General features: G+C 40.9%; 1 protein-coding gene and 1 non-coding gene across 5 annotated transcripts in view; both read left to right on the forward strand.

Annotated features, from left to right (window-relative positions):
* Nucleotides 1-9,998: 9,998 nt before the first annotated feature.
* MCF2 (MCF.2 cell line derived transforming sequence) overlaps nucleotides 9,999-27,939 on the forward strand; it is a 121,516-nt gene continuing 103,575 nt past the window's right edge. For all 4 annotated transcript variants that reach the window (XM_065915113.1, XM_065915114.1, XM_065915115.1 and 1 more), the window contains exon 1: nucleotides 9,999-10,115. In XM_065915113.1, coding sequence (XP_065771185.1) covers nucleotides 10,031-10,115 — 85 coding nt within the window. In that variant the 5' untranslated portion in view covers nucleotides 9,999-10,030. The remainder of the gene's footprint in view (nucleotides 10,116-27,939) is intronic.
* Nucleotides 24,401-24,473, forward strand: TRNAE-CUC (transfer RNA glutamic acid (anticodon CUC)). Its single transcript has one exon. It is a non-coding gene; the product is annotated as a tRNA-Glu (tRNA).

A 27,939-nucleotide genomic window follows, 5' to 3' on the forward strand; every position in this document is an offset into this window, starting at 1 on the left:
ACAGAAGCAGAAGATATGAAGAAGAGGGGGCAAGAATACACAGAACTATACAAAAAAGATCTTCATGACCCAGATAATCCCGATGGTGTGATCACTCACCTAGAGCCAGACATCCTGGAATGTGAAGTCAAGTGGGCCTTAGGAAGCATCACTATAAACAAAGCTAGTGGATGTGATGGAATTCCAGCTGAGCTATTTCAAATCCTAAAAGATGATGCTGTGAAAGTGCTGCACTCAATATGCCAGCAAATTTGGAAAACTCAGCAGTGGCCACAGGACTGGAAAAGGTCAGTTTTCATTCCAATCCCAAAGAAAGGCAATGCCAAAGAATGCTCAAACTACCCAACAGTTGCACTCATCTCACAGGCTAGTAAAATAATGCTCAAAATTCTCCAAGCCAGGCTTCAGCAATACGTGAACTGTGAACTTCCAGATGTTCAAGTTGGTTTTAGAAAAGGCAGAGGAACCAGAGATCAAATTGCCAACATCCACTGGATCATCGAAAAAGCAAGAAAGTTCCAGAAAAACATCTCTTTCTGCTTTATTGACTATGCCAAAGCCTTTTTCTGTGTGGATCACAATAAACTGTGGAAAATTCTGAAAGAGATGGGAATACCAGACCACCTGACCTGCCTCTTGAGAAACCTGCATGCAGGTCAGGAAGCAACAGTTAGAACTGGACATGGAACAACAGACTGGTTCCAAATAGGAAAAGGAGTATGTCAAGGCTGTATATTGTCACTCTGTTTATTTAACTTATATGCAGAGTACATCATGAGAAACGCTGGGCTGGAGGAAGCACAAGCTGAAATCAAGATTGCTGAGAGAAATATCAATAACCTCAGTTATGCAGATGACACCACCCTTATGGCAGAAAGTGAAGAAGAACTAAAGAGCCTCTTGATCAAAGTGAAAGAGGAGAGTGAAAAAGTTGGCTTAAAGCTCAACATTCAGACATCTAAGATCATGGCATCTGGTCCCATCACTTCATGTCAAATAGATGGGGAGACAGTGGCAGACTTTATTTTTTTGGGCTTCAAAATCACTGCAGATGGTGACTGCAGCCATGAAATTAAAAGGTGCTTACTCCTTGGAAGGAAAGTTATGACCAACCTAGACACCATATTAAAAAGCAGACATTACTTTGCCAACAAAGGTCCGTCTAGTCAAGGCTATGCTTTTTCCTGTAGTCATGTATGAATGTGAGAGTTGGACTATAAAGAAAACTGAGTGCCGAAGAATTGATGCTTTTGAACTGTGGTGTTGGAGAAAACTCTTGAGAGTCCCTTGGACTGCAAGGAGATTCAACCAGTCCATCCTAAAGGAAATCAGTCCTGAATGTTCATTGGAAGGACTGATGTTGAAGCTGAAACTCCAATAATCTGGCAACCTGATGCGAAGAACTGACTCACTGGAAAAGACCCTGATGCTGGGAAAGATTGAAGGCTGGAGGAGTAGGGGATGACAGAGGATGAGATGGTTGGATGACATCACTGTCTTGATGGACATAAGTTTGAGTAAGCGCCAGGAGTTGGTGATGGACAGGGAGGCCTGGCGTGCTGAAGTCCATGGGTTTGCAAAGAGTCAGACACGACCGAGCGACTGAAGTGAACTGAACTGAATCTCTACAAATTGTGAGGTTGCTATTATTCCTATTCTACAAATGAGTTTTCATTTGGTAATCCTCACACATGTTAATAGACTTCCTGAATTCTACAGAACATCTCAAAATCAAAGGTAGTAAGAAGCATCTAAGGGCACCTTTGAATTTATTGTCCCCTTCCACTTTCAGCATTTCAGAGATTCTGGTTTCTCAAAGTCTCTGCCTAATTTACTATTCCTGTTACTCAGAGACATTATTTTGCCAACAAAGGTCCATGTAGTCAAAGCTATGGTTTTTCCAATAGTCATGTATGGATGTGAGAGTTGGATTATAAGGAAAGCTGAGTGCTGAAGAATTGATACTTTTGAACTGTGGTGTTGGAGAAGACTCTTGAGAGTCCCTTGGACTGCAAAGAGATCCAACCAGTCCATCCTAAAGTAAATCAGTCCTGAATGTTCATTGGGAGGACTGATGTTGAAAGTGAAACTCCAATAATGTGGCCACCTGATGCAAAGAACTGACTCATTAGAAAAGACCCTGATGCTGGGAAAGATTGAAGGCAGGAGGAGAAGGGGACGAGAGGATGAGATGGTTGGATGGCATCACCGTCTCAATGGACATGAGTTTGAGTAAGCTCTGGGAGTTGGTGATGGACAGGGAGGCCTGGCGAGTTGCAGTACATGGGGTCGCAAAGAGTCGGACACGACTGAGCGACTGAACTGAACTGATTCCTGTTACTCAGTTTCCCTCTGTTCTACCTAGGATAGGTGAGATTTATGGATTTAGGCAAATAGGATGAAAGCTTATCTCATCACTGTTACTAGAGAGAGGAATTTGTTATAAGCCTAGTTCATCATCAGCCTTCATCCAAGGACATTAATGAATACCAAATGACCTGATTTCCAAAGATGTTCTATTGTTTGACCTGTAGCAAGGGCCCCAATGATTGCACCTAAGAGCAGTTGCACGTAGGTGGATCTGAATGTGTTATGCAAATTGGAGAATAGAGTCATGCATTTTCTTCTTTTTTATTGAAGTATAGTTGATTTATAATACTGTGTTAGTTTCAGATGTGCAGCATAGTGATTCAGTATTTTTGCAAATTATACTCCATTAGAGGTTATTATATGATATTGGGCATAATTCTCTGTGCTGTACAGTAGATTTTTGTTGCTTATCTAGTTTATACATACTAGTTTGTTACATTTTCTTCTTTTAGCCTTGAGAAACCCTGAGGTTAGTGTTTTTTCCAGTGATGGTCCACGGTAAATTTAAAAACTGTTATTCATCCATTATTACTTTATTCACCCATTCAATTAACCAATATTTCAAGTGTCGGCTATATTCTAGGCCCTGGAAGACAGTGCTTAATAAGCTCTTTTTCCTGTCCTCATACTGATGAGAATCAGTGATAGGACAAAGGGTCATGACAGGAGGGAAGTGGCTCAGGAACTGTGGCCAAGCTTCACAAAGGAGGTAATCATTTCTAATGACTGTGGAATCCACGGTATGGATGACACACAAGGAGCTCATGTAATCCCAGCCTTCTCTCTCTTTTATCAATTTGCTTGGCTGGCTGTTTATCTTCTGATCATCTATCCATCTACCTACCTACCTACCTCCTCAATGTTTCTTCCAACATTTTTTCAATGCTTACAGATGGCATGCAGTTGAGATTACAGTGTATATTCATTTTGCATACAGACAACTCAGTCACCATCAGACCATGAATGTTTTCTCATGGTCTGAAACATTCTTCAAGGCGCTTCCTGGTGGCCCAGGGTTTAAGAATATGCCTGCCATGCAGGGTACATGGGTTCGCTTCCTGGTCCAGGAAGATTCCACATGCTGTGTAGCAACTAAACCCATGCACCACAACTATTGAAGCCTCAACTAGAGAAAGCCTGAGCACAACAACAAAGACCTAGAGCAGCCAAAAATAAAAATAAAAGAAATTCTTCAAGAATGTCAGTTTGAAAAAATTACAATTTTTATTTGAAGATGATTGTAGATTTATAAGCAGTTGTAAGAAATAATACAGAGAGATCTCATATACTCTTTACCCGGTTTCCCCCAATGACAGTATCTTGTAACATTATTGTATGATATCACCACCAGCATATTGACATTAGTGCAATCAAGATACAGAACAGTTCCATCTCAAGGGAATGTCATTTTTGATAACTGCATAATTGATTTTGGAATGTATCATAATCTATTAATCTTGCTATTGTTTGAAATGTAGGTTGCTTCCAACTTGGGAATATAATAAATAATGATGTAGAGAATGTCTTTGCATATAAATCTTTGCCAAAATCTCTTCTTACTTCTGTAGGGGGAACTCCTGGGAGATTTGCTGAGTCAAAGGATATGCACATTTATAGGGTCTCAATACTGATTGCTAAACTGCTTTCCAGAAAGTTTGTGTCAGCTTACACTCCTGCAGTACATGAAAGTGCTTGGCAGGCCACATTAACTGATGTTGAGTATTATAAAAATCTATGCCAATTCTGCAAGTGAAAATGATATTTTGAGGCTTTTTTGGTTTATTTTTACAAATATGAAAAGAAAAATATATATATATATATGCTTATGTATCTATTAGGTTTTAAAATTTTTTAGAGTTATCTCCTCCTATCTTTTGACCATTTCCATTGCATTTTTCTTATTCATTTATAAATACTCTTTACATGTTAAGGATGTTATTTTTAACACCTTTATTGAGATAAAATTAAAATACCATACATTTTGCTCACTTAAACTATACATTTCGGACTTCCTTGGTGGTCCTTTGGTTAAGATTTCACACTTCCACTTCAGGGGGTGCTGGTTTGATCCCTGACCAGGAAACTAAAATCCTGCATGCCTATGGCTCAGTCAAACAAATCAAACAAACTATCCAATTCAAGTAACCTAAGTGTCCATCAACAGAAGAATGGATAAAAACTATGTGGTGTATATATATATGCAACGAACTACATCTCACATAAAAAAGAATGAGATTATTGCCATTTGCAACAACATGAATGGACCTGGAGGGTATTATGTTTAGTGAAATGTCAGACAGAGAAAGACAAATACTGTATGTGAAATCTAAAAAAATAAAGCAATATGTAAAAAAAATGTATAAAAATATAATAAAACTCACAGATATAAGAACAAACTATAGTTATGAGTGGGGAAAGGTAAGGTGGGAGGGGAACAATAGGTGGGGGATTAAGAGGTACAAGCTATTATGGATAAAATAAATAAGCAACAAGGATATATAGGGAACACACAGCACAGGGAATACAGCCAATATTTTATAATAAGTATATATGACATATAATCTATACAATTTTTGAATCACTATGTTGTATACCTAATACTAATATAATGTTGTAAATCAACTATACCTCAAGAAAAATAAGTCAATGGCTTTTAGCATAGTCACATACTTGAGCATCCCCCAGCACAATGAATCTTGAAATATTTCATCTCCCAAAAAAGAATTCTAACCCCTTTAGTTGTTACCCATACTCCCTCCATCCTCCCATTCGCTAGCAATCATTATTCTATTTTCTGTCTCTATATATTTGTCCATTCTGGACATTTCACATAAATGGGATTATAAGACATGTGGTCTTTGTGACTAGCTTCTTTCACTTAAGCATCTTGTTTTCAAGGTTCATCCTCATTTGTAGTATGTACAAGAATTTCATTCCTTTTTAAAGCTCAATAATAATCCAGGGTACGGATATATCACATTTTGTTTATCCATTCATCTATTGATGGACATTTAAGTTGTTTCAACCTTTTGGCTATTATGCTCTGAACATTCACATACAGCTCTCTGTGTGAACACTTCTTCATTCCTCCTGGGTAGATTCATGGGTGTGAGATTGCTGGGGTTATGTGGTAAGTCTATATTTAAATTTTTGAGGAAATGCTAGACTCTTTTCCACAGTGACTGCACTATTTTACATTCTCATCAACAGTGAATGAGGATTCCATTTCCTCTACTGTTTTACCAATGCCTGTTATTGTCTGTCTTTTTTGTAATATAATCATTCTAGTGGACTTGAAGTGGTATCTCATTGTGGTTTTGACTTGGATTTACCTGATGGCTAATGATGTTGAACATCTTTCCACCTCCTTCTTGACTATTTGTATATCTTCTTTGGAGAAATGTCTATTTATTTAAATCCTTTGTCCACTTTGAAATTGGTTTGTCTTTTTAATCTTAGAGTTGTAGGAATTGTTTATATATTCTGGACAGTAGTCTCTTGACAGATATGTGATTTCCAAATATTTTCTCCCATTCTGTGAGCTGTCTTTTTATTTTCCTGATAGTATCTCTCTCTCTCTCTTTTCTTTTCTTTTTTTTGGCTGTACCACATGGCTTGTAGGATTCTTAGTTATCCAACCAGAGTCTGAACCTACCCCCCAGCAGTGAAAGCCTGGAGTTCTAAAAACTGGACTCTCAGGGAAATCTCCCTGATAATGTCTTTGAATGATGATTTTAAAAAAATTATGATACTTAGTTTATCTACTTTTTTGTTGCTGTGTTTTTGGTGTGATATCTAAGAAACAATAGCCAAATTCAAGGTGATAAAGATAATGCCTCTGGTTTTTTCTAACTGTTTCATAGTTTTAGCTTTTACATTTAGATCATTAATACATTTTGAATACTTTTTGTATATGATGTAAAGTACAGGTCCAAATTCATTCTTCTGCGCATAGATATCCAGTTGTCTCAGTACCATTTGTTGAACAAAATTTTTCTTTCTCCATTGAATTGTCTTGGCATCATGGTCAAAAAAGAATTGACTCTAGGTCTGGGCTTCCCTGGTAGCTCAGTTGGTAAAGAATCTGCCTGCAAGGAGACCCCGGTTCAAGTCCTGGGTCAGGAAGATCCCCTGGAGAAGGTATAGGCTATCCACTCCAATATTCTTGGGCTTCCCTCATGGCTCAGCCGGTAAAGATTCTGTCCCCAATGTGGGAGATCTGGGTTTGATTCCTGGGTTGGGAAGATCCTCTGGAGAAAGAAATGGCAACCCACTACAGTATTCTTTCCTAGAGAATCCCATGGACAGAGGAGCCTTGCTGGCTGCAGTCCCCAAGGGGTCCCAAAGAGTTGGAGCCGACTGAAGCAACTTAGCACTTAGCACTAGGTGTAAGGGTTTGTTTCTGGACTCTAAGTTATATTCCACTGACCTATAAGTCTGTTCTAATGTTGGTATCACACTGTTTCTACTTTATTATTGAAGCTTTGTAGTAAGTTGTGAAACTGGCAAGTGTGAGTCCTCCAACAGTATTTTTTTCAAGGCTGTTTTGGCTATTCTATATCTCTTGAAGGATCTTTTTGTTTTGGAAACTATTTCTTTGCAAAAGACTTCCCATTTGTGGTTTGACTTTTTTAATGAGTTAATTACACAGAAGTTTTAAATTTTATGTCAGTTTATCTTTTTGATTTATTTTTATTTATGATGATGATCCTCTTTTTCTTCCAGTTTTATTGAGATATAATTGCCATGCAGCACTATATAAGCTTAAGGTACACAGTGTAATGTGATCACAATGAGTTTAGTGAATATTCATCTCATATGGATACAAAATTTTAAAAATAAAAAAAAAATTTTTCCTTGTGATGAGAACTGTTAGAATTTACTCTTCTAACAACTTTTTATGCAACATATAGCAGTGTACTACCTATGTTGTCTTTTAGGAGGTCAGGTCTTACATTTAAGTCTTTAGTCCATTTTGAGTTTATTTTTGTATATGGCATGAGAAAGTGGTCCAGGTTTCCTAGCACCATTTACTGAAGTGAAGTGAAAGTCACTCAGTCATGTTCAACTCTTTGTGACCCCATGGATTATACAGTCCATGGAATTCTCCAGGCCAGAATACTGGAGCAGGTAGCCTTTTCCTTCTCCAGGGGATCTTCCTAACCCAGGGATAGAACCCAGGTCTCCTGCATTGCAGGCAGATTCTTTCCCAGCTGAGCCACAAGGGAAGCCCACCATTTTCCGAAGAGGCTCTTTTCTCCACGGTATATTCTTGCCTCCTTTGTCATAGATTAATTGCCCATATAAGTGTCGATTCATTTCTGGGCTCTATTCTGTTCCATTGATCTATGTGTCTGTTTTTGCACCAGTACCATAGTGTTTTGATTACTATCGCTTTGTAGCATAATGTGAAATCTATTTCACATAGGGCATCTATTCCTTTTATTATTAGAAAATTATTTTTCATTTTTAATTTTCCAATACCCTTCGGAACCTAAGTTTATTTTTTTGTTTCCTTCTTTATCTAGAAAATGTGTTACAAAAAAATGGCCCATTGTAAAAATTTTAATATAAGTAATATACTTTTAATATAATTAATATAATTACCTATGAAGCAAAAAGTGATAGCTCCCCATAATTAGTTGATTCCTAATATTACCCTCCTGAGATAACCACTGTTAGTAATTTGTATCCTTCCTAACCACTTTCTAAGCATAAACATAGGTATAGTGTTTAAGAAATGGGATCAAACTATAAATATCTTTTTGTATCTTTCTTCACTTGACAGTACAGCAAGGCATCTTTCCATATGTGGATCAATCTCATACTTTTTTTTGTTATGCTAAGTAAAGCCTTCTCCACCCTATGATTATAAAAAATATCCTCCTATATAGTCATTTTAGTAATTTTAGAAACTGCTATTTTGATTTATCTTTAACTTAAAGCTATTAAAATAAAGTTGTTGTAAAAGGACAACTGTGGTGTCAGTGGAATTCTTAATGTCATCTTGTCCACAGTGTAGAGCGGATGTCTCCACACATTCAAGAGAGGGGCTGGAAAACATTGTGCTTGTTAACTTGACACATTCAGACAGAACTTAAACTACCTAGAGGAAGAGGGTGTGTGTGTGTGTGCGCGCGCGCGCGCGCCTGTGAGTGTGTCTATATTTTCCTCCCCTCCATAACTCTTGCCTTTTGTATTTGGCTGCACGCATTCTCAAGAGGTGTAGATCAGTGATTTCCCATAGAGCCTTTAAAAGATGGACCAGGAATAATTGGGCTATATAATATCAGACCACTCTCTTGCCAGAACATTTTAAGAATAAGGATTCAACAAGAAAGAAATGGCAGTTGCAATTCCCATAAAGACTTGTAGCGCTGGAGCAAACTCGTGGTGAATTCCGATGGCACTGACTCAGTTTCAGACTCGCAGTTTTTCTGCTGACATCCCCAGGCCTCTCCCCCAGCGGCCACAGTTTTCTGGGCAGCAACCCCCCGCCTCCGCCTCCGCCCCCGCCCACCCCGCCACCCCCCACCCCCACCACAGCTCGGCTCTGCGGAGTCCGGTAGTTCATCGACCTCATCTCCGGGGGCTTAGGGAAAAAAGGAAAGAGGTCGACTCCGTTTCTTTCCCACTTCTTGCTTCTTTAAAGGGTCGCCTCCTCTTGCCTTCCGATTTTCTCCTGCGTTCTGCGTTCTGGAGCCCTCTCTCTAGGACACGCCAAGATTCCAAAGCCGGTGAGGGATGGCAGCCCAGGTGTCTCTACAGGGCGCTTCCTGAGACCCCAGCGTTTGAGAATCAGGACGCAGGACTTAGCACCCGCAAGGGGGTGGGATGTGTGGGTGTGGGTGTTTGCGTTGGGGGTGGGCGGAGGGCACAGACCCGTTCAGAGCCTCCAGGGCTATAGCGCACTCTTGGCGCCGGCAAGGGTAGGCAATCTTGGCAGGGCCACGAGCAAGCGTTCTCACTGAGCGACTCCCGCGCGTGGCGAATCTGTGTCTCGGCCAGGGCTAGCTGGATGGGATGCTAATAACCGCCAAGAGTTGCAAGAGTTACCCTGGGAGTGCAAGGCCGGGCCGTCTCCTCCCACCACTTGGGCTCGCCCTGGCCGCCTCCCCTCCCCCGACAAAGGGCGTCTCTGCAGGGGTTCTCCCTTTGGGCTACTGGAGTCCCTCCTCCACATCCCCGCCCCCCAGCCTCCGGGTAGCTAAAAGGGGGCGTGTGTTCGCTCCCGGGAGGAGTCGCCCTCTGCGGCCGCGGCCAGCAGCGCTCCACTGGAGCCCTAAAGTCCGAGCAAGTTTTCGGCCTCCCGGCGCGCAGCGCTCTCAGCCTCTGGCGCCCGGGTCCCCACGCGAGGGCTCGGGGTCGTCCGGCTGTGGTAGCGACCGGCACCTCCGGAGCCCGGAGCAGCGGGGCCGGACGCACGATGGAGTTCGGCGGCGGCGGTGGCGGGCCCGGCCAGTGGTCCCGGCCGGGCTCCCCGCTGAGGATGGCGGCGGCGGCGGGCTCCCGGTACCACCTGGGCACGGCCCCCGGGCACGCGCCCCGGATACCGGAACCCTGGACCCTGGCGCTGAGTGGCAGTACCTGGGAACTGCCCCAGAACCAGGACGGCAGCGGGTTAGTGCAGGCTACCCAGGACATCCCTCTGCAGGTGGACATGGCCATGGCTCTGCGGCGCGTGCGGATTTCCGATAAGTACAGCACGAGCTACTTCAGCCTGCTGCAAGCAGCCTCCGTCGCAAGTAAGTTCCCCCGTCGCGCCCGCCGCCCCGCGCGCCCCTCTCCTCCCGCACTCCAGCCCCGGCCGCCCGGCTGCCGACCACACTTTGTCCTCCCTCCCCGCGCCCTTGGCTGGCCCGCCGTTTTCCTCCGGCCCGGGGCCGCGCTGCCGCGGGACCGTGAGAAGGTCCGAGTGGTGCGCGGGCGAGGAGCGGAGAGGGGACCTGAACCAGCCCGCCGGGGAAGGTGGGGCTGCGCCGTATCTTCCAACTCCGTATCCCGCCGACCAGATGCCTCCCGCCCCCGCCTCCCGAAAGTGCATTTCCTTTGTATGAATGCTGGAAAAGCTGGGGGTTGAATCGCACGTTTGGGGAAAGCAGAAAAAAAAAAAAAAAGCGCTCGGATTTGGAGACCCTTGGCACCGCGCTGGGAGGGGGGCGTTGTAGAGAAAGCGTGCCGCCGGCGCCTTGGGCTTTCTCACCCGGACTAGTGCGTCCTTCCAGCTGAGTCCAAGAGTTTCCTGTTTCCCCAGGGTCCTCACTATAAAGGCAGAAGTTTTCGTGTGCCACTGCCGCGGTGTGGGTGAGGGATGAGAGCGGCGGTTGGGGGACCGTGGACGCCGTCACTTGGGGGCCGTGGCGCACACACATGCACACGCGTTTACCGCGCCAGAGGGGCCGAGCGATGGGGAGGGCGCAGCTCTGCTATCTCACGTTCAGCCAGGGACTTTTCAGGCAAGTTTTCGAGGTACTGCAATTCACGGATGTGTCTTCCTCAGCAGCGCGTGGTGCTTTTGCCTTAGCAGGTGCTCAGCCTGGCCCAGGAAGTTTTGGCATCCCCAGAAATAGACTTGGAGACAATTTTCTGAAAAGTCAAGATAGCCACCACACATGTTCAAAATACTCTGCCTTCTCCTAGGCCAACCCCCGTAGTTAGACCGCAGTAAGCCAAGGCAGCGGCTTATGCTCTTTCAGAAGCCCTCCACGTTTGGTTTTGGGGGTGGGCACTGTTGGTTTCCGAGTCTTCCCAGATGGCGCTAGTGGTAACGAACCTGCCTGTCGTTGCAAGAGGTGTGAGAAACGCAGGTTCCATCCCGGGGTCTGGAAGATCCCTTGGAGGAGGGCATGGCAACCCACTCCAGTATTTTTTTGGGCTGCAGCCTTTGGGGTCCCACAGAGTCCGGCGCGATTGAAGCGACTTAGCATACACACGTACTATGGGTTTCCAGGTGTGGTCAAGCAGTAAGGGGAGTGTGGTAATGGGGCACGTGCTCCTTCTTTAGGTGTTTCGCGTCTGAAATGGCTTGAAATGCTTACACCAGACCCTTACTGGAAGCTGGGCAGCTCAAGGAAGTGTGAGGAGTCCTCTGTGTCCTGTGTTTGCCTCCTGCATCTTCCTGAGGGTGAAAAAAAAAATCTCCATAGGAGAAATGTATGCTTTCTTAACAAGCATTAAATTAGCTGTGCTATGAACTCGAAGTTGACATTTCTACCTCCAGTGATTTCTCTGTTTGTATAGTTGGGTGCGGTGTTTCATCCTCCATACCTCTGGAGGCTCCAGCATGTTGGTAGGCTTCTGTGCCTCAGCATTATGAGTCGCAGCACCTGAATGACACTGGTTGCTGTGCTGTGTTTTTACACGGGCAAACGGTGCTGTTTTGCTTTTCAGCATTCTTAGTAGCTGGCTGGACCAACAGAACCTCCTGGAAGTGGTCTGTAGCTAGCTTTGCTGTTAGGACATGCACCCTAGGACGATAGTTTTATGTGTGGAAAGGATTTCATCTATTTAAAAATTAGTCATCCATTTAAAACACATGTTTACAAAGCTTAGTATGGTACTGGCACAAAGACAGAAATATAGATCAATGGAACAGAATAGAAAGCCCAGAGATAAATCCACGAACCTATGGACACCTTATCTTCGACAAAGGAGGCAAGGATACACAATGGAAAAAAGACAACCTCTTTAACAAGTGGTGCTGGGAAAACTGGTCAACCACTTGTAAAAGAATGAAACTAGAACACTTTCTAACACCATACACAAAAATAAACTCAAAATGGATTAAAGATCTAAATGTAAGACCAGAAACTATAAAACTCCTAGAGGAAAACATAGGCAAAACACTCTCTGACATAAATCACAGCAGGATCCTCTATGACCCACATCCCAGAATATTGGAAATAAAAGCAAAAATAAACAAATGGGACCTAATGAAACTTAAAAGCTTTTGCACAACAAAGGAAACTATAAGTAAGGTGAAAAGACAGCCCTCAGATTGGGAGAAAATAATAGCAAACGAAGCAACAGACAAAGGATTAATGTCAAAAATATACAAGCAACTCCTGCAGCTTAACTCCAGAAAAATAAATGACCCAATCAAAAAATGGGCCAAAGAACTAAACAGACATTTCTCCAAAGAAGACATACAGATGGCTAACAAACACATGAAAAGATGCTCAACATCACTCATTACCAGAGAAATGCAAATTAAAACCACAATGAGGTACCATTACACGCCAGTCAGGATATCTGCTATCCAAAAGTCTACAAGCAATAAATGCTGGAGAGGGTGTGGAGAAAAGGGAACCCTCTTACACTGTTGGTGGGAATGCAAACTAATACAGCCACTATGAAAAGCAGTGTGGAGATTTCTTTAAAAACTGGAAATAGAACTGCCATATGACCCAGCAATACCACTTCTGGGCATACACACCGAGGAAACCAGATCTGAAAGAGACACGTGCACCCCAATATTCATCGCAGCACTGTTTATAATAGCCAGGACATGGAAGCAACCTAGATGCCCATCAGCAGACGAATGGATAAGGAAGCTGGGGTACATATGCACCGTGGAATATAACTCAGCCATTAAAAAGAATTCATTTGAATCAGTTCTAATGAGATGGATGAAACTGGAGCGTCAAGTAAGCCAGAAAGATAAAGACCATTACAGTATACTAACACTTATACATGGAATTTAGAAAGATGGTAACAATAACCCTACATGCAAAACAGAAAAAGAGACACAGATGTACAGAACAGACTTTTGGACTCTGTGGGAGAAGGTGAGGGGGGGATGTTTCAAGAGAACAGCATCGAAACATGTTTATTGTCTAGGGTGAAACAGATCACCAGCCCAGGTTGGATGCATGAGACAAGTGCTCGGGCCTGGTGCACTGGGAAGACCCAGAGGGATCGGGTAGAGAGGGAGGCGGGAGGGGGGATCGGGATGGGGAATACATGTAAATCCATGGCTGATTCATATCAATGTATGACTAAAACCACTACAATATTGTAAAGTAATTAGCCTCCAACTAATAAAAATAAATGGGAAAAAAAATAAAACATATATTTACAAGGCTTTTCATCGTGGGACAGAACTTTCCGAGAGATCATTTCAAGGATGATTATTTAGAGCCTGCTCGCTACCAGGTTGTGCCAAGGTGTAATAAACAAATTACACCTGTTTGTGCAGGATCCGTTGTGAGGTAGCCAGAAAAGGCTCTGCTGACTCGAATGAGGAAGTTAAGGTAAGACTTCAGGGAGCGGGTGAAGAAGGATCTGCAACTTTAAGGATGCAGCCAAATGTCCAGGTGGACTGGAGACAGAACAGAATGTGGTGGGGAAGGGTAGGGAGAAGTCATCCAGGCAAAGGAGGAAACAAGATGTGGCCAAAAGAGCAGAAAGGGGACAGCATAGTAGGTGGGGGAGTCTCTTTGTAATGATGGGAGTGGAAAGTGTGGAAAGCACAGGAGATCAATTTGGAGAAGCAGGCAGACGCTGGATCAGGCATGTTAAAGTGCTTTACTTGTTTGTCAGGCAGTGGGGAGCCGTCAGAGTGTTGTGAATAGGGGAATAGAGCAAGGCTGCTGCATAGGGTTGTAGGGGCGCAGGGGTGCACAGTGGTGGGCTGTGTTAGTGAGTGGCGGAGCTTCTTACTTTTGCATATACGACTCTGGTGGTTGTAGGGAGGACCCAGTGTGTGGCATATGGAGCAGAGAGGAGGAAGAACAAAAATAGGGCGGCTAGTTAGAGAGCAGTTGGAACAAGCTGGGCAAGAGTGGACAAAGGCATGGACTGAGTCAGTTCTGGGAATGGGGAGAAGGGGAGAAGCTAGAGGAACTGAGAGAGTAGAATTGATTTAACTTGGTGGCTAGTTGTGAGGTTTGAGGAACAGCGCGGGAGATTAGGTCAATTGCAGGTTTCCTGTTAAAGTGATGAGGCAGGGAGAGATAAAAGACCAGGAATGGAGGAGGGAGAGGAAATTTGGGGTTCAGTTTTGGATATGTGGTTTCTTCATTCAGGGAGAGCTGACCCATAGGTCTAGAGCTGGGAAGAAGTGAATATTATTTCTTACAGTCATCTGTGGCCCCCATCAAACAATTCCTGGCATCCAAGTTCTTTCCTTCAATGACTTTTATGGATTATCCTGATCACTCAGAAAATCTAGCCTAGATGGAGCCCACACTTAGTATAAAATTACCTTTTCAACTTGCCCTTGAATAGAGGTGTCTTCCCCCTTCACACTTTCCTTACCCGATGATGGAGAAAAAAAGGGGGGAAAAAAAAAAGAAAGAAGAGTTTTTTGTTCCTTGCAGCCCAAAAGAATGCAAACTGTCTCTGTAACTCAGAGAAGTAGTTGTGAAAACTTGTTCACTGCAAATTTGATTTTGTCAGAGTTTAGCTGTGTAAATCACAACAACAATAAAGATGTGTAAATCAAAATAAAAGTTAATTATTATATGTTGCAACGTGGTATAAAATGGATTCCACTGATAATGGGTCACTTACTGGGTAACACTAATTTTTGAGTTATTCCACATAAATGATTTTCTGGGTAACTGAGGTTTCAGCACTTTTAGAGCTTGATTGTTTTTTCCCTCTTACCAATCTAACCATTTTAGATGGAAAGCTTTTCAAAAAGATTATTTATCTTCCTGACTCCTGAACCTGGAGATAATTGCATCTTTTCCTGATGTTTCAAGATTATCCGTATAATAGCATTAGTTGTTTTAATTTGTTCTATATAGTGTTGCCTCAAGGGCTTCTAAACTGTGGCAGGTCTGTTTGTCCTCGCATTAAATTGGGCACAGATTGTTCTGCCTCTTAATTTGCAATGTCTGGTTTTCTAATCTTTCCATATATCCCCTCTCTGTTAACTGCCATTTCTTTTTTTTTTTGAGGTGTAATTGCCTTACAATGTTTTGTTAGTTCCTGCTGTACCACAAAGTGAATCAGCTGTATGTATATGTATATTCCCTCCCTCTTGTGCCTCCCTCCCACCCCTCATAGCTGCCATTTCTTTTTTTTTTCGTATTTATTATTTTTTAAATTTTTTATTTATTTATTTTTTAGCTGCCATTTCTTGCTGCTGTTATTTTAACTGTTTCTACCAGCCAGCAGTTACTGCCTAATCCTCTAATCTCCCTCCTTCATTGCTCAGTCTGATATGTTATGAGCTAGGAAATGAGAGAACCACACGTGTTAGTGTTGTTTGCAAAATATGAGTAAACAGACTATGAGTAGGGTTGTGGGGATTCTGCTTCTATTAATACTAATGTATATGGACTTTAATATGATCTCTTCTGGTTGCATAAAAGCTTTTTTTTTTTTTAAAGATTGAAGTATACTTGACTTAAAATATTAGTTTCAAGAGTACAACATAGTGATTCAGTATTTTTATAAATTATTCTGCATGCAAAGTTATTACAAAATATTGGCTGTGTTCCCCATGCTGTATTTCTTTTATTCCTAGTACTTTGCACCTCTCAATCCCCTTCCCCATCTTGCTCCTCCTTCCTTCCCACTCCCCCTGGTAACCCCTAGTTTACCTAGTATCTGTATCTGTGTGTCTATTTCTGTTCCTAAAAGCTTTTTTTTTTTTTTCCTAGTTCTTAGTTGTGTCCTGGAGGGTTGAGGCTGTTAAATCAGTTATGACTGAAACCTGTGTTTTCTTACAAATTGAGCTATTACAATTTGTGAAATTGTAATAGTTTACTTTCTTATAAAGGAAACAGATAAATGTATTAAAAATCCATCAGAAAATTGAGATTCATTTTATCCATTACATTTCTCGGGCATGCCTGCAAGTGCTTGGCACCAGGAGGTATTTCAATCTTAGGAGTTGCTCCCAAGGATTGAAAGCAAAAGTCCCTCTATGGTATCTTCTCAACCAAGCAGTCTCTGAAGGCTCAATAAAAAACCTGCTCCTCACCTGCCCCAGCACAGAAGCAGAGGTCAGCCCCCTAAGAGAGATACCTCCTGTCTGATCCAGGTCTTATTCTGAACCCAGCAAGAGGCCGTCCTCTCATTTCTTTTTCACCCAAGCCCACCCCTCATTGTGTATGCATGGTGAATGTAAGGCTTTGACTGACTTCTTGTTCATTTCAGCACTGGGAAGGTGACAGTGAACAAAGCCCTAAGAGAAGGTAGGATGTCACCAGAGGGGTCTGAGGGAGTGTTCTCGGCAGAGGGGACAATCAATGTAAAAGCCTTGAGATGGCAAAGTACTGACAAATTCAAGGAATGGGAAGAGAACCAGTGTGGCAGAAGTTGTATGTGTGTTTATGTGTGTGTGTGTGGGTGTGTGTGTGAGAGAGAGAGACAGACAGAGACAGACAGAGATAAAACCAAAGAAGTAATGGGTCTGGATCATAAAAGGCATGGTAAGGATCTTGGCTTTTACTCTGAGTCACATGAGGAGCCATAGGCAGGTTCTGAGCAAAGGAGAGACTTACCTTGTATCCAGAAAAAGTTCACCAATTAGGAGGCTGTGAAGATTGATGATGGTGGCTTGAACCAGAGAGGTAATGATGGAGGTGGTGAGAGTCTGGGTATATTTTGAAAGTAGACCCAAAATTATTTGCTCATGGTTTGGATATGGGCCCTAAGAGCAAGAAATGCGTCAAGGATGACTGAGAATTTGGACCTGAGCAAGCAGATGGAAGGAATTGTCATCAATGGAGATGCCTGTAGGTGGAGCAGGGTGTGGTGAAATCATGAGGATTGGAAGTTTGCTTTGAGGGGGAATTCCCTGGTGGTCCAGTGGTTAGGATTCAATGCTTTCACTGCTATAGGTCCAGGTTCAATCCCTGGTCTGAGAACTGAGGTCCCATGAGCCACGTGGCACAGCCCCAAAAAGAGTTTGGTTTAGGAGCTAATAACTTTGAGGTGTCTATTCAGTGTCCATGCAGAGTTGTTGAGTTGGCAAGTGGATATAGAAATCTGGTCTTCAGGGAAGGGAGCTGGCTTGGGGATGTAAACTTGGGAGTCATCAGCCTCGTAGGTGGTATTTAAAGCCTGGATGAATGAGTCTAGAGAGGAGATCAGTGAGAAGGGACAGTTGTTTGTTTCCCTCAATAAAGACTTGGGGATGACCTTTTCCCCAGATCTTATTTCATAGAGCACAAGTGGAAGCCGTGCTCCAAAGAGACAAATCATTTTTGTGGTTCATTGTTCAAATGTTTGCACTGTTCGATTTGCTCACAGGACACTTTGACTCATGTTCCTTTGCTCAGAGTCTGAAACCAAAATAATCTATTCCTGGAGGTAAAGAAGTCTGAGTGAAGGCAGAAGGAGAAGGGGGCGACAGAGGATGAGATGGTTAGATAGCATCACCAACTCAATGGACATGAATTTGAGCAAACTCTGGGAGACAGTGGAGGACAGAGGAGCCTGGCATGCTACAGTCCATGGATCACAACTCTCACAGTCCTAAGAGTCGGACATGACTTAGTGACTTGACAACAACAAAGAAGAGGTCTAGGAGAGCTCTCCAAAGAGAGAAACTACAACTTCAGTGCTAAGCGAGCCTTAATCTTTATGGGCATGAGAAATACTCAGTTTAGTCATTCGTGACTTAAATTCCTGCAGCAGATGAATTCCTTCCTATATTATTCTTTCTTCAGTAGAAATACTAAGCAGCCACTTTTGCTTTCCAGTTGAGAAGACCTTTATCAGTTACCTCCTATCATTTTCAATTCATGGTATAATTGTTTAAAAAAAAAAATCATATGTTAATGGAAAGGCTTCCCTGTTAGCTCAGATGGTAAAGTATCCACGTGCAATGCAGGAGACCTGGGTTCAGTCCCTGGTTTGGGAAGATTGCGTGGAGTAGGGCATGGCAACTCACTCCAGGATTCTTGCCTGGAGAATCCCATGGACAGAGGAACCTGGCGAGCTACAGTCTATGGGGTCAAAAGCAGTTGAACATGACTGAGCGATTAAGCACATGTACATGAACATGTTAATGAAAAAATAAAAAGCTGATAGCATATTGGAAAGAAGGAGCAATTTATACTTGTATGCTTTTATACTTTTATATATTGTATACTTTTACACAATAAAGTTTGGGGCTTTGTAAAATTGTTGAATTAGCAAATATAGTGACATTTTAATATGCTGAAATTTACTTTGAAAGGTAATTATCTCCTTTCTGACTTAAAAATATTTACCAGTGATATTGCTGCCTTTGCCAGGAAGAAGTTAAGTTGTCTGGTTCACCCTGCAGATGCTGGGAAACCAGACTTATTAATAGCACTTATAATTTATATTTGTGTATTCATCTCTGGAAAATTATGAGCCAGCAACTTGACAGAGATATGTCTGCACCGTTTTCAGATAATTTTTGTATTAATCTGAAAAGGGAAGGTGGAAAAAGTTTTGTTAGCAAGAAGGCAGATGGGAAAAACAGGATCCCTTCTAGTTTTTTTTTTTTTAAAACAGCTTTAAGAAATATAGCACTAAGTCGTGTCCAACTCTTGTGATCCCATGAACTGTAGCCTGCCAGGCTCCTCTGTCCATGGGATTCTCCAGGCAAGAATACTGGAGTGGGTTGCCATTTCCTTCTCCAGGAGAACTTACCGACCCAGGAATTGAACCCAGGTCTCCCGCATTACAGGCAGATGCTTTACCAACTGAACTATGCGGGAAGCCCACATGCCATACAATTAACCCACTTAAAGTATACATTTCAGTAGGTTTTAGTATAATCACAGTCATGCATTCATTACCACAAATTTAAAACATTCCCATCACCCCCAAAAGAAACCTTCATGCCCATTAGCCATGACCCCTCATTTCCTCCCACTGGCCCTCCCCACCAGCCCCTGGCAGCCCCTCATATCCTTTCTGTCTTTAAAGATGTGCCTATTCTGGATATTTCAGATAAATAGAATATATGATCTTTTGTGTCTGGCTTCTTTCACTTAACATAATGTTCTCAAGTTTCATCCATATTGTAGCATGTGCCAGTATTCATTCTTCTATCTGACTGCATATTTTAATTATCGGTTCTTCAGTTGATGGGCATTTGAATTATTTCCATCTTTATCTATTATGAATAATGTTACTATGAATATTTTTATACAAGTTTCTGTGTGGACATGTTTTCACTTCTCGAGTATATATGGAGGAGTGTATTTGCTAGGTCATAGAGTCACTGTTGAGTTTAATCATTGAGGAACTCCCTGACTTCCAAAGCAGCTGTAACATTTCATTCCTATCATCATTGTAGGAGGGTTCCATTTTCTCCACATCCTTCTGAGGACTTGTTTGATTCCAGCCGTTCTAGTGGATGTGAAGTGGTTTCACATTGTGGTTTTGATTTGCATTTCCCGAATGGCTAGTGAAACTGAGGACATTTTCATGTGTTTATTGGCCACTTGTGTGCTGTATCGTTTTTGGATAAATGTGCAGATTCTTGGCCCATTTTTAAATTGGGCTATTTCAGTGAAAACAGTGAAAACACTGTTTAGTTGTAAGAGTTCTTTATGTAGTCTGAATTCAAGGATCCTTATCAAATATTTGCAAATATTGGATCCTTATCAAATTTGCAAATATTTTCTCCTGTGAATTATCTTTCATTTAATTGATGGTTTCATTTGAAGCACAAGCCTTTTTAACTTTGGAGTCAAATTTACCTATTTCTCTCTTTTTTTTTTGAGTCTCTTTTTTAAAATTTTTTTAAAAATTGAGATATAATCAACATATTAGTTTCATGTATATGATATAATGATTCAATACTTGTATATTTGGAAATGATTACCAAAGTAAGCCTAATTAACACCCATCACCACACTTTGATGTGCTCTGTTAGCAACTTTCAAATATGCAGTAAAGTGTTTTTAACTATAGTCACTCTGCTGTACATTACATCCCCATGACTTATTTATTTCATAACTTACAGTTTGCACCTTTTGACTTCCTTCACCCATGTCTCCCACCCCCATTCCATCTCCCACCTCTGGCAACCATCAGTCTGTTCGCTTTTTTTTCTTAAGATTCCACATATAAGTGAAATCATTATTTGATATTTGTCTTTCTCTGTCTAACTTACTTCACTTAGCATAATACCCTCAAATCAATCTATGCTGTCTCAAATGGCAAGATTTCCTTCTTTTCTATGGCTGAATGATATTCCATTGTACGTGTAGACCGTAGCTTCTTAATCTGTTTATCCATTAATGGACACTTAGGTTTTTTTCTGTCTTGGCTATTTGTAAATAATGTTGCAATGAACATAAAGGTGCATATATCTTTTTGAGTTGTTGTTTTCATTTTCTTTGGATAAATACCCAGAAGTGGAATTGCTGGATCATATGGCAGTTTCATTTTTAATTAATTGTTTTAAAGTTTTGGTTGCACTGGGTCTTCATTGCTGCCAGAAGGCTTTCTCTACTTGTAGAGAGTGGGGGCTACTCTATAGATGTGGTGTACGGGCTTAGTTGCTCCTCAGCATGTGGAATCTTCCTCTACCAGGGATCAAACCTGTATTCCCTACCTTGGCACATGGATTCCTATCCACTGTATCACCAGGGCAGTTTTCGTTTTTAATTTTTTGAGGACCATCTATCCTGTTTTCCATAGTGACTGCACCAATTTACCTTAACACAAGGGTTCCTTTTTCTCCTCATCCACTCCAACATTTGTTATTTCTTCTCTTTTTGATAATAGCTATTCTTACAAGGTGTGAGGTGATATCTCACTGTGGTTTCGATTTACATTTTCCTTATGACTAGTGATGTTAAGCATCTTTTCTTGTATGTACCTGTTGACTTGTTTTTCTCTCTTCTCTTCTGTGCTTTTCGTGTCGGTGTTGGAGAAGACTCTTGAGAGTCCCTTGGACGGCAAGGAGATCCAACCAGTCCATCCTAAAGGAGATCAGTCCTGGGTGTTCATTGGAAGGACTGATGTTGAAACTGAAACTCCAATACTTTGGCCACCTCATGCAAAGAGTTGACTCATTGGAAAAGACCCTGATGCTGGGAGGGATTGGGGGCAGGAGGAGAAGGGGACGACAGAGGATGGGATGGCTGGATGGCATCACTGACTCGATGGACGTGGGTCTGGGTAGACTCCAGGTGTTGGTGATGGACAGGGAGGACTGCCGTGCTGCGATTCATGTGGTCGCAAAGAGTCAGACAGGACTGAGTGACTGAACTGAACTGATCCTTAGGCAGCTTCCCAAGACAGTCACAGTTCTAGCTGTTATACTAGGAAAATGTGCAGTCTCTGTTGTCAAAGTTTCAGTTTGCTTCAGCACGTTAATCTGATTTATATTATTATTAATTTTTTAGTTGAAGTATAATTGATGTACAACATTATATAAGTTACAGTTGGGCTTCCCTGGTGGCTCTGTGGTGAAGAATCTGCCTGCCAATGGAGGAGACATGGGTTTGATCCCCGATCTGGGAAGATCCCACATACTGTGGAGCAGCTAAGCCTGAGTGCCATAACTATTGAGCCTGTGCTCTAGAAGCAGGGAAGCTGAACTGCTCAGCGCATGTGCCACAACTACTGAAGTTGGCACAGCCTAGAGCCCATGTTCTGAAACAAGAGAAGCCATTGCAATGAGAAGCCTGGGCACTGCAGCTAGAGAGTAACCCCTGCTCGCCACAGCTACACAAAAAGCCTGCCCAGCAATGAAGACACAGCAAAAATAAATAAGTAAAATTATAAGAACAAGAATTATAGGTTATAATTATATAATATTTTGATTCACAATTTTTAAAAGTATTTCATTTATAATTATTATAGAATACTGACTCTATTCCCTGTGTTGTATGATATATCCTTGTTGCTTATCTTATCCATAATAGTTTGTTCCTCTTGATCCCCTAAGTCTATATTGCCCCTCCCCCTTTCTCTCTCCCCACCGCTAACCATTAGTTGACTCTCTATATCTGTGGGTCTGTTTCTTTTATTATATTCACTAGTTTGTGTATTTTTTAGATTCTACATATAAGCGATACCATACAGTATGGTACTGACACACAAAAAAAGACACATAGATCAATGAAACAGAATTCAGAGCCCAGAAATAAGCTCATGCACCTATGATCAATTAATCTATGACAAAGGAGACAAGAATATGCAATGGAGAAAAGATAGTCTCTTCAATAAGTGGTGCTGAGAAACTGGACAGCTATCTATAAAAGAATGAAATTAGAATATTCTCTAACACTATATACAAAGATAAACTCAAAATGGATTAAAAACCTAAATGTAAGAGAAAAAACCATAAAACTCCTAGAGAAAAACATCGGCAGAACACTCTTTGACATAAATCATAGCAATATTTTTTTGGATGTATCCTAAAGTAAAGGAAATAAAAGCAAAACTAAACAAATGGGACCTAATTAAACTTAAAAGCTTTTGCACAGCAAAACAAAAAGGCAACCTACAGAATGGGAGAAAGCATTTGCAAGTCATATAACCAATAAGGGGTTAATATCTAAAATACATTGAGTTGGTCAAAAGGTTCATTTGAGTTTTTCCATAGCATCTTATGGAAAACCCAAATGAACCTTTTGGCCAACCTAATATAAATAGCTCATACAACTCAACATAAAAAACAAACAAACAAACAAACAAACAACCCAACAATCCCACTACTGGGCTTATACCCTGAGGAATCCATAATTGAGAAAGATACATGTACCCAATGTTCATTGCAGCACTATTTACAGTAGCTAGGACATGGAAGCAACATGGATGTCTATCAAGAGATGAATAGATAAAGAAGTTGTGGTATATATGCACAATGGAATATTACTCAACTATAAAAAGGAATGCATTTGAGTCTGTTCTAATGAGGTGGATGAACCCAGAGCCTATTATACAGAATGAAGTAAGTCAGAAAGAGAAAGACAAATATCATATATTAATGCATGTATATGGAATCTAGAAAGGTGATACTGATGAACCTATCTGCAGGGCAGTAGTGGAGACGCAGACATAGAGAACAGACTTGTGGACACAGTGGAGATGGAGGGGGTGGAGTGAATTGAGAGAGTAACTTTGAAACAAATACTTTACCATATGTAAAATTAAATAGCCAGGGGAAATTTTCTGTATGTCTCAGGGAACTCAAACAGGGGCTCTGTAACAACCTAGAGGAGTGGGATGGGGAGGGAGATGGGAGGGAGGTTCAATAGGGAGGGGACATATGTATGCCTATGGCTCATTCATGTTAATGTACAGCAGAAACCCACACAATATTGTAAAGCAGTTATCCTCCAGTTAAAAATAAATAATAAAAAAAATGAACAACCTGATTAAAAAGTGGGCAGAAGACTCGAGGATGTGCAGATGGCCAACAGGAACATAAGCAGATGCTCAGCATTGCTAATCACCAGAGAAATGCAAATCAAAACGACAATGAAGTATCATCTCACTCCTGTTGAAGTGGCTATTGTCAAAAAGACCACGAATAACAAATATTAGTGAGGATGTGGAGTACTGTGGAAAACAGTATGGAGGTTTCTTGAAAAACTAAAAATTAAAAAAAAAAAAAGAATTACCATATGACCTAGCAATTCAACCCCTGGGTGTATATCCAAAGGAAGCAAAAACACTAATTAGAAAACATACATGTACCCTCAGTGTTCATAGCAGCATTATTTACAATAGCCAACACATGGAAGCAACTAAGTGTCAACAGATGAATGGATCAGGAAGAATATGTGGTACACACATACAGACACACACACACTGCAGTATTACTCAGTCATAAAAAAAGAATGAAATTTTGCTATTTGCAGCAAAGTGGATGAACCTGAAGGGTATTATGCTAAGTGAAATAAGAGAAAGAAATTGTCTTTGGTTTTTAAGTTATTTATAAGCAGTTCGTTTGGATGTGTGGACATTTTTTATGGATATAGATACATAAATTCAACATGTGTAGATCACCTCCTGTGTGCTAGACACTGTTGGGGTATTTCAGTGAACAAAACACAAAAATCCCTGCCCTCAAGGAGCTTATTTCTAAATAAATGGTGAGAAAAACAAAGAATCCATGTATGGAATTTCCCTGGTAGTCCAGTGGCTAAGACTCTGTGCTCTCAATGCAGGGGGCTTGGGTTCGATCCCTAGTCAGGGAACTAGATGCCTCTTGCTGCAACAAAAAAAAAGATCTCACATGCCACATCCAAGACCTCATTCAGCCAAATAAATAAGTAAATAGTTGTGGTTTTTTTTAAAGAGCTAACTTAAAAAAAATAGAATCCATCTATACATTTTACCAAATTGTAATCTTCCCCCTTATGTTGAAGTGTGACTTGCACTTGAATGGGTTTATTTAAAAATGATTTCATTATAAAATGTGTGATACACACAGGAGTACAGGAAATATAAGATATATAAAATCATGTTGTTATTTTTTTTCCTTTCAGAGAAGACAGGCTTCTACACATTCAAGGCACTGGGTTCTCTGTTCATCAAACCTTCACTGGTACTCCTGTGCCACTATTAGTAAAGTTGAAGAATTAGCTGCTCAATATGCAGCCTGAAGACAAGAAAAACCATAGGAAGTTATTTTAAATAATATTTCCCTTACTTAAACTGAAATGGTGTAATTATGTATTCTTAGAGTCTTTGATGACACTGAAAAGTTATGTGTGTATTTGCAGGACATCTTTGTGTTAGTACGTGCCAGCTTTGCCGTTTTGTACTTGTCAGTTTCCAAAAGAGGGTCAGTTTTGTTTCCTTCCATTAACACTTTCCAAGGACCATTGACAGATGTTGTGTGTTCTGTTGCATGCCTTATAAGCTAAAGTAAGTCATCGTAATTGGATTTACCATTGCAGATGCTATGTATTTCAAAATTAGATTTTATGACCCTAAGAAGAGATGAATAGCCATGGAATAGGAGATCTGGCACTTAGTCATATGCCTACGTGATATTGTGAGTTCTGACATTAGTGGGTCGTCTTGCCTTATCTTATAATTTATACTTTAATAGCTGCTTTTGAAAGGTCTGATGTTATAATAAAATTTTAAAAAAGAGGCTGACGTTAATATTTACCTGTTACTAAGCCACTGTGTTTAGAATTATCTAGTGGTGGCTGTGACTGTGGTGATTGGGGACTGTGATTTGATTTTTTTTTTTTTTATTTTTATTAGTTGGAGGCTAATTACTTTACAATATTGTAGTGGTTTTTGTCATACATTGACATGAATCAGCCATGGATTTACATGGGCCTCTGATCTGATTTTAAGCTCATATTCTAACCTGTCCCTGATCACTTGTACTGTGGGTACTTGAATGAGTATGATTTCGATGAATAAAGTGATGGTCCTTTGATTTACATTCTTTTTTCCCCCAAAATTTCTCTTGCTAAGAAATAATCTGGAACATTCAAAATTGTGTGATGAAGAGGTTTTTTTTTTTAAACCTGTGCTTACAGAAGTACTCACGGAAGCTAATTCTCAAAGACATTTATTTTCATGACAGGTAATGTATAGTTTTGAAGATGATGTAGAATTGTATAAAACATATATGAAAAATGTATATAATATATGTACTCATGGCCAATTTAAAGAGCCCTTTACCAGAGTTCTGACATTTAGCAAAGATCTTGTCAATTTTTATGGAGTGTAAATTTTAAAAGGCACATGATCAAGTCACAAAAGAACGTTCACAGTGGAGAAGAGTAAATAAAGGCTCTACGCTGCAGTTTTTAACATTTTCTTATCAGTGTGAGCCTCTTCATATTGCCTATCGACTTTACAAGTGATTTGGTTTTTTTTTTAATTGGAGTATAATTGCTTTACAATGTTGTGTTAGTTTCTACTATACAACAAAGTGAATAAGATACACACACACACATTCCCCTCGCTTTTGAGCCTCCCTCCCTACAAGTGATTTGAAAGATGCTAGAATGCACTTTCAAAATCAGCCATTTTAATTACATGCTTATTATTTTCAGTTCTCTGGACTAGACGCATATGCAGAAACATGTAAACTTTGGTGTTGACAAAAGTTACAGAAATGAATGTCTCCCCTTCATTTATCTCATCCATGACAAGATGAGGGAGCTGGCCACCGCTTCCTCCCCTCCTTGGATGTAGGTCAGAGACCACCGACCTTGGTATAATTTTGAGTCATGACTGCAAACTGAAAATGCTGAAAATGAACACCAGGAGGTATTCAGCATAGGTTAGGCCACAAAACGTTTTCTTTCCTGCCATTTTTTAGACACGATCTATTTCATCAGTTTAGTACTCCACGTCGTTTCTCTGTGCGCTCATGCTGTCCTGGGCTCAATGCTATTGTAACACTTCATACTCTGAGCTGTCACTGCATTCTCCCAGGTGAGGAGCCCCTGAGGCAGGGCCAGCGAGTGACTGATTTTGTGTGCTCCCCATCGCTGCACAGGACCTGGCAACAGATGGGAGTCTAACAAAAGTTTGTTGAAAGAAGAAATACACAGATGATGAGAGTGGCTGGTGCCTAAATGAAGAAGACACCTAAGTGATTTTGCAATGTGGATTCCTCATTTGTATTCCCATTTTCTCCTTCCAGTCTCTCATTCCTTCCTTCCTTTGCTGGCTTCCCTTAGAAATCCACTTCATGCTACTAGGGGTTGGTATAACCCAACGATCTGTACTTTTCTGGGTGTGATCGCTTAGGAGTGACTATGATTTGAACTTAATGCCTTTTTACAGGGTGTCAAATTCAAAACCAGACAGATCCATCTCCTGACCCTAAATGTGGTCCTAAAGTGAATTTCTTGAGGAAATTGGACCCAAAGATTATAGGTGGGGAATTTTGAAGTGTGTCCATTTCGATTGGATATCAGAGAAGTCCAACTAAAAGAATTGTGGACTAACTGACATGACAGCTGTGGACTGAGCAAAACTTCTTTTTGAAAGGACTGTCTTATCTTGTTTTTGACTTTAGAGGAATTAAGGTGATTGGCAATGGAAAGAATGAGAGCATGTGGGATTCCTTAAAAGTTTACTGACTTAAATAATTTTGCCTATGTTACATATAATTAAAAAGCCCCTTTATACTTTGTGCTAAAATAAAATTTTTGTTTAAGTGTTGATATAAAAGATTATCTTACTATCCTTGAAATTTGCATTGCACACTTTACAAATGTCTTGGAAGATCTTTTCAAATGTTTATTGACCATTCCTATTTCCTTTTCTGTGAAATGCTTGTTCCTGTTATTTTTGTTGTTGTTCTTCCTGTTATTTTGTTTTCCATTTTTCTGTCATGTTGTTTGTCTCTTTTAAAAATTGACTTACAATCTTTTATATATCCTTGATATTATTTGTCACATATGTATTGCAGTGTCTGCTTCTAATTTGTCTTGTCATCACTTTCTTTGTGTTGTCTTTTGATGAAAGAAAATTTTATGTTTAGTATAGCCTAAATTATCACTTTTTCTTTAAGCTTTGTGTTTCTTATGTCCTGTTTAGAAACCTCTATCCTACCCAAAGATTATACACATTTTCTCTGATCTGATTCCCAATGCTGTAGGCTTTGAATCTCCATCAATGCATGACCATTAAAACCAGGTTTTAAGTCACCTGTGCTTTGGCAGCTGCCCTGGGGCAACT

Source organism: Muntiacus reevesi, chromosome X (genome assembly GCF_963930625.1).
Source record: "Muntiacus reevesi chromosome X, mMunRee1.1, whole genome shotgun sequence".
In the NCBI taxonomy this organism is placed as follows: domain Eukaryota; kingdom Metazoa; phylum Chordata; class Mammalia; order Artiodactyla; family Cervidae; genus Muntiacus; species Muntiacus reevesi.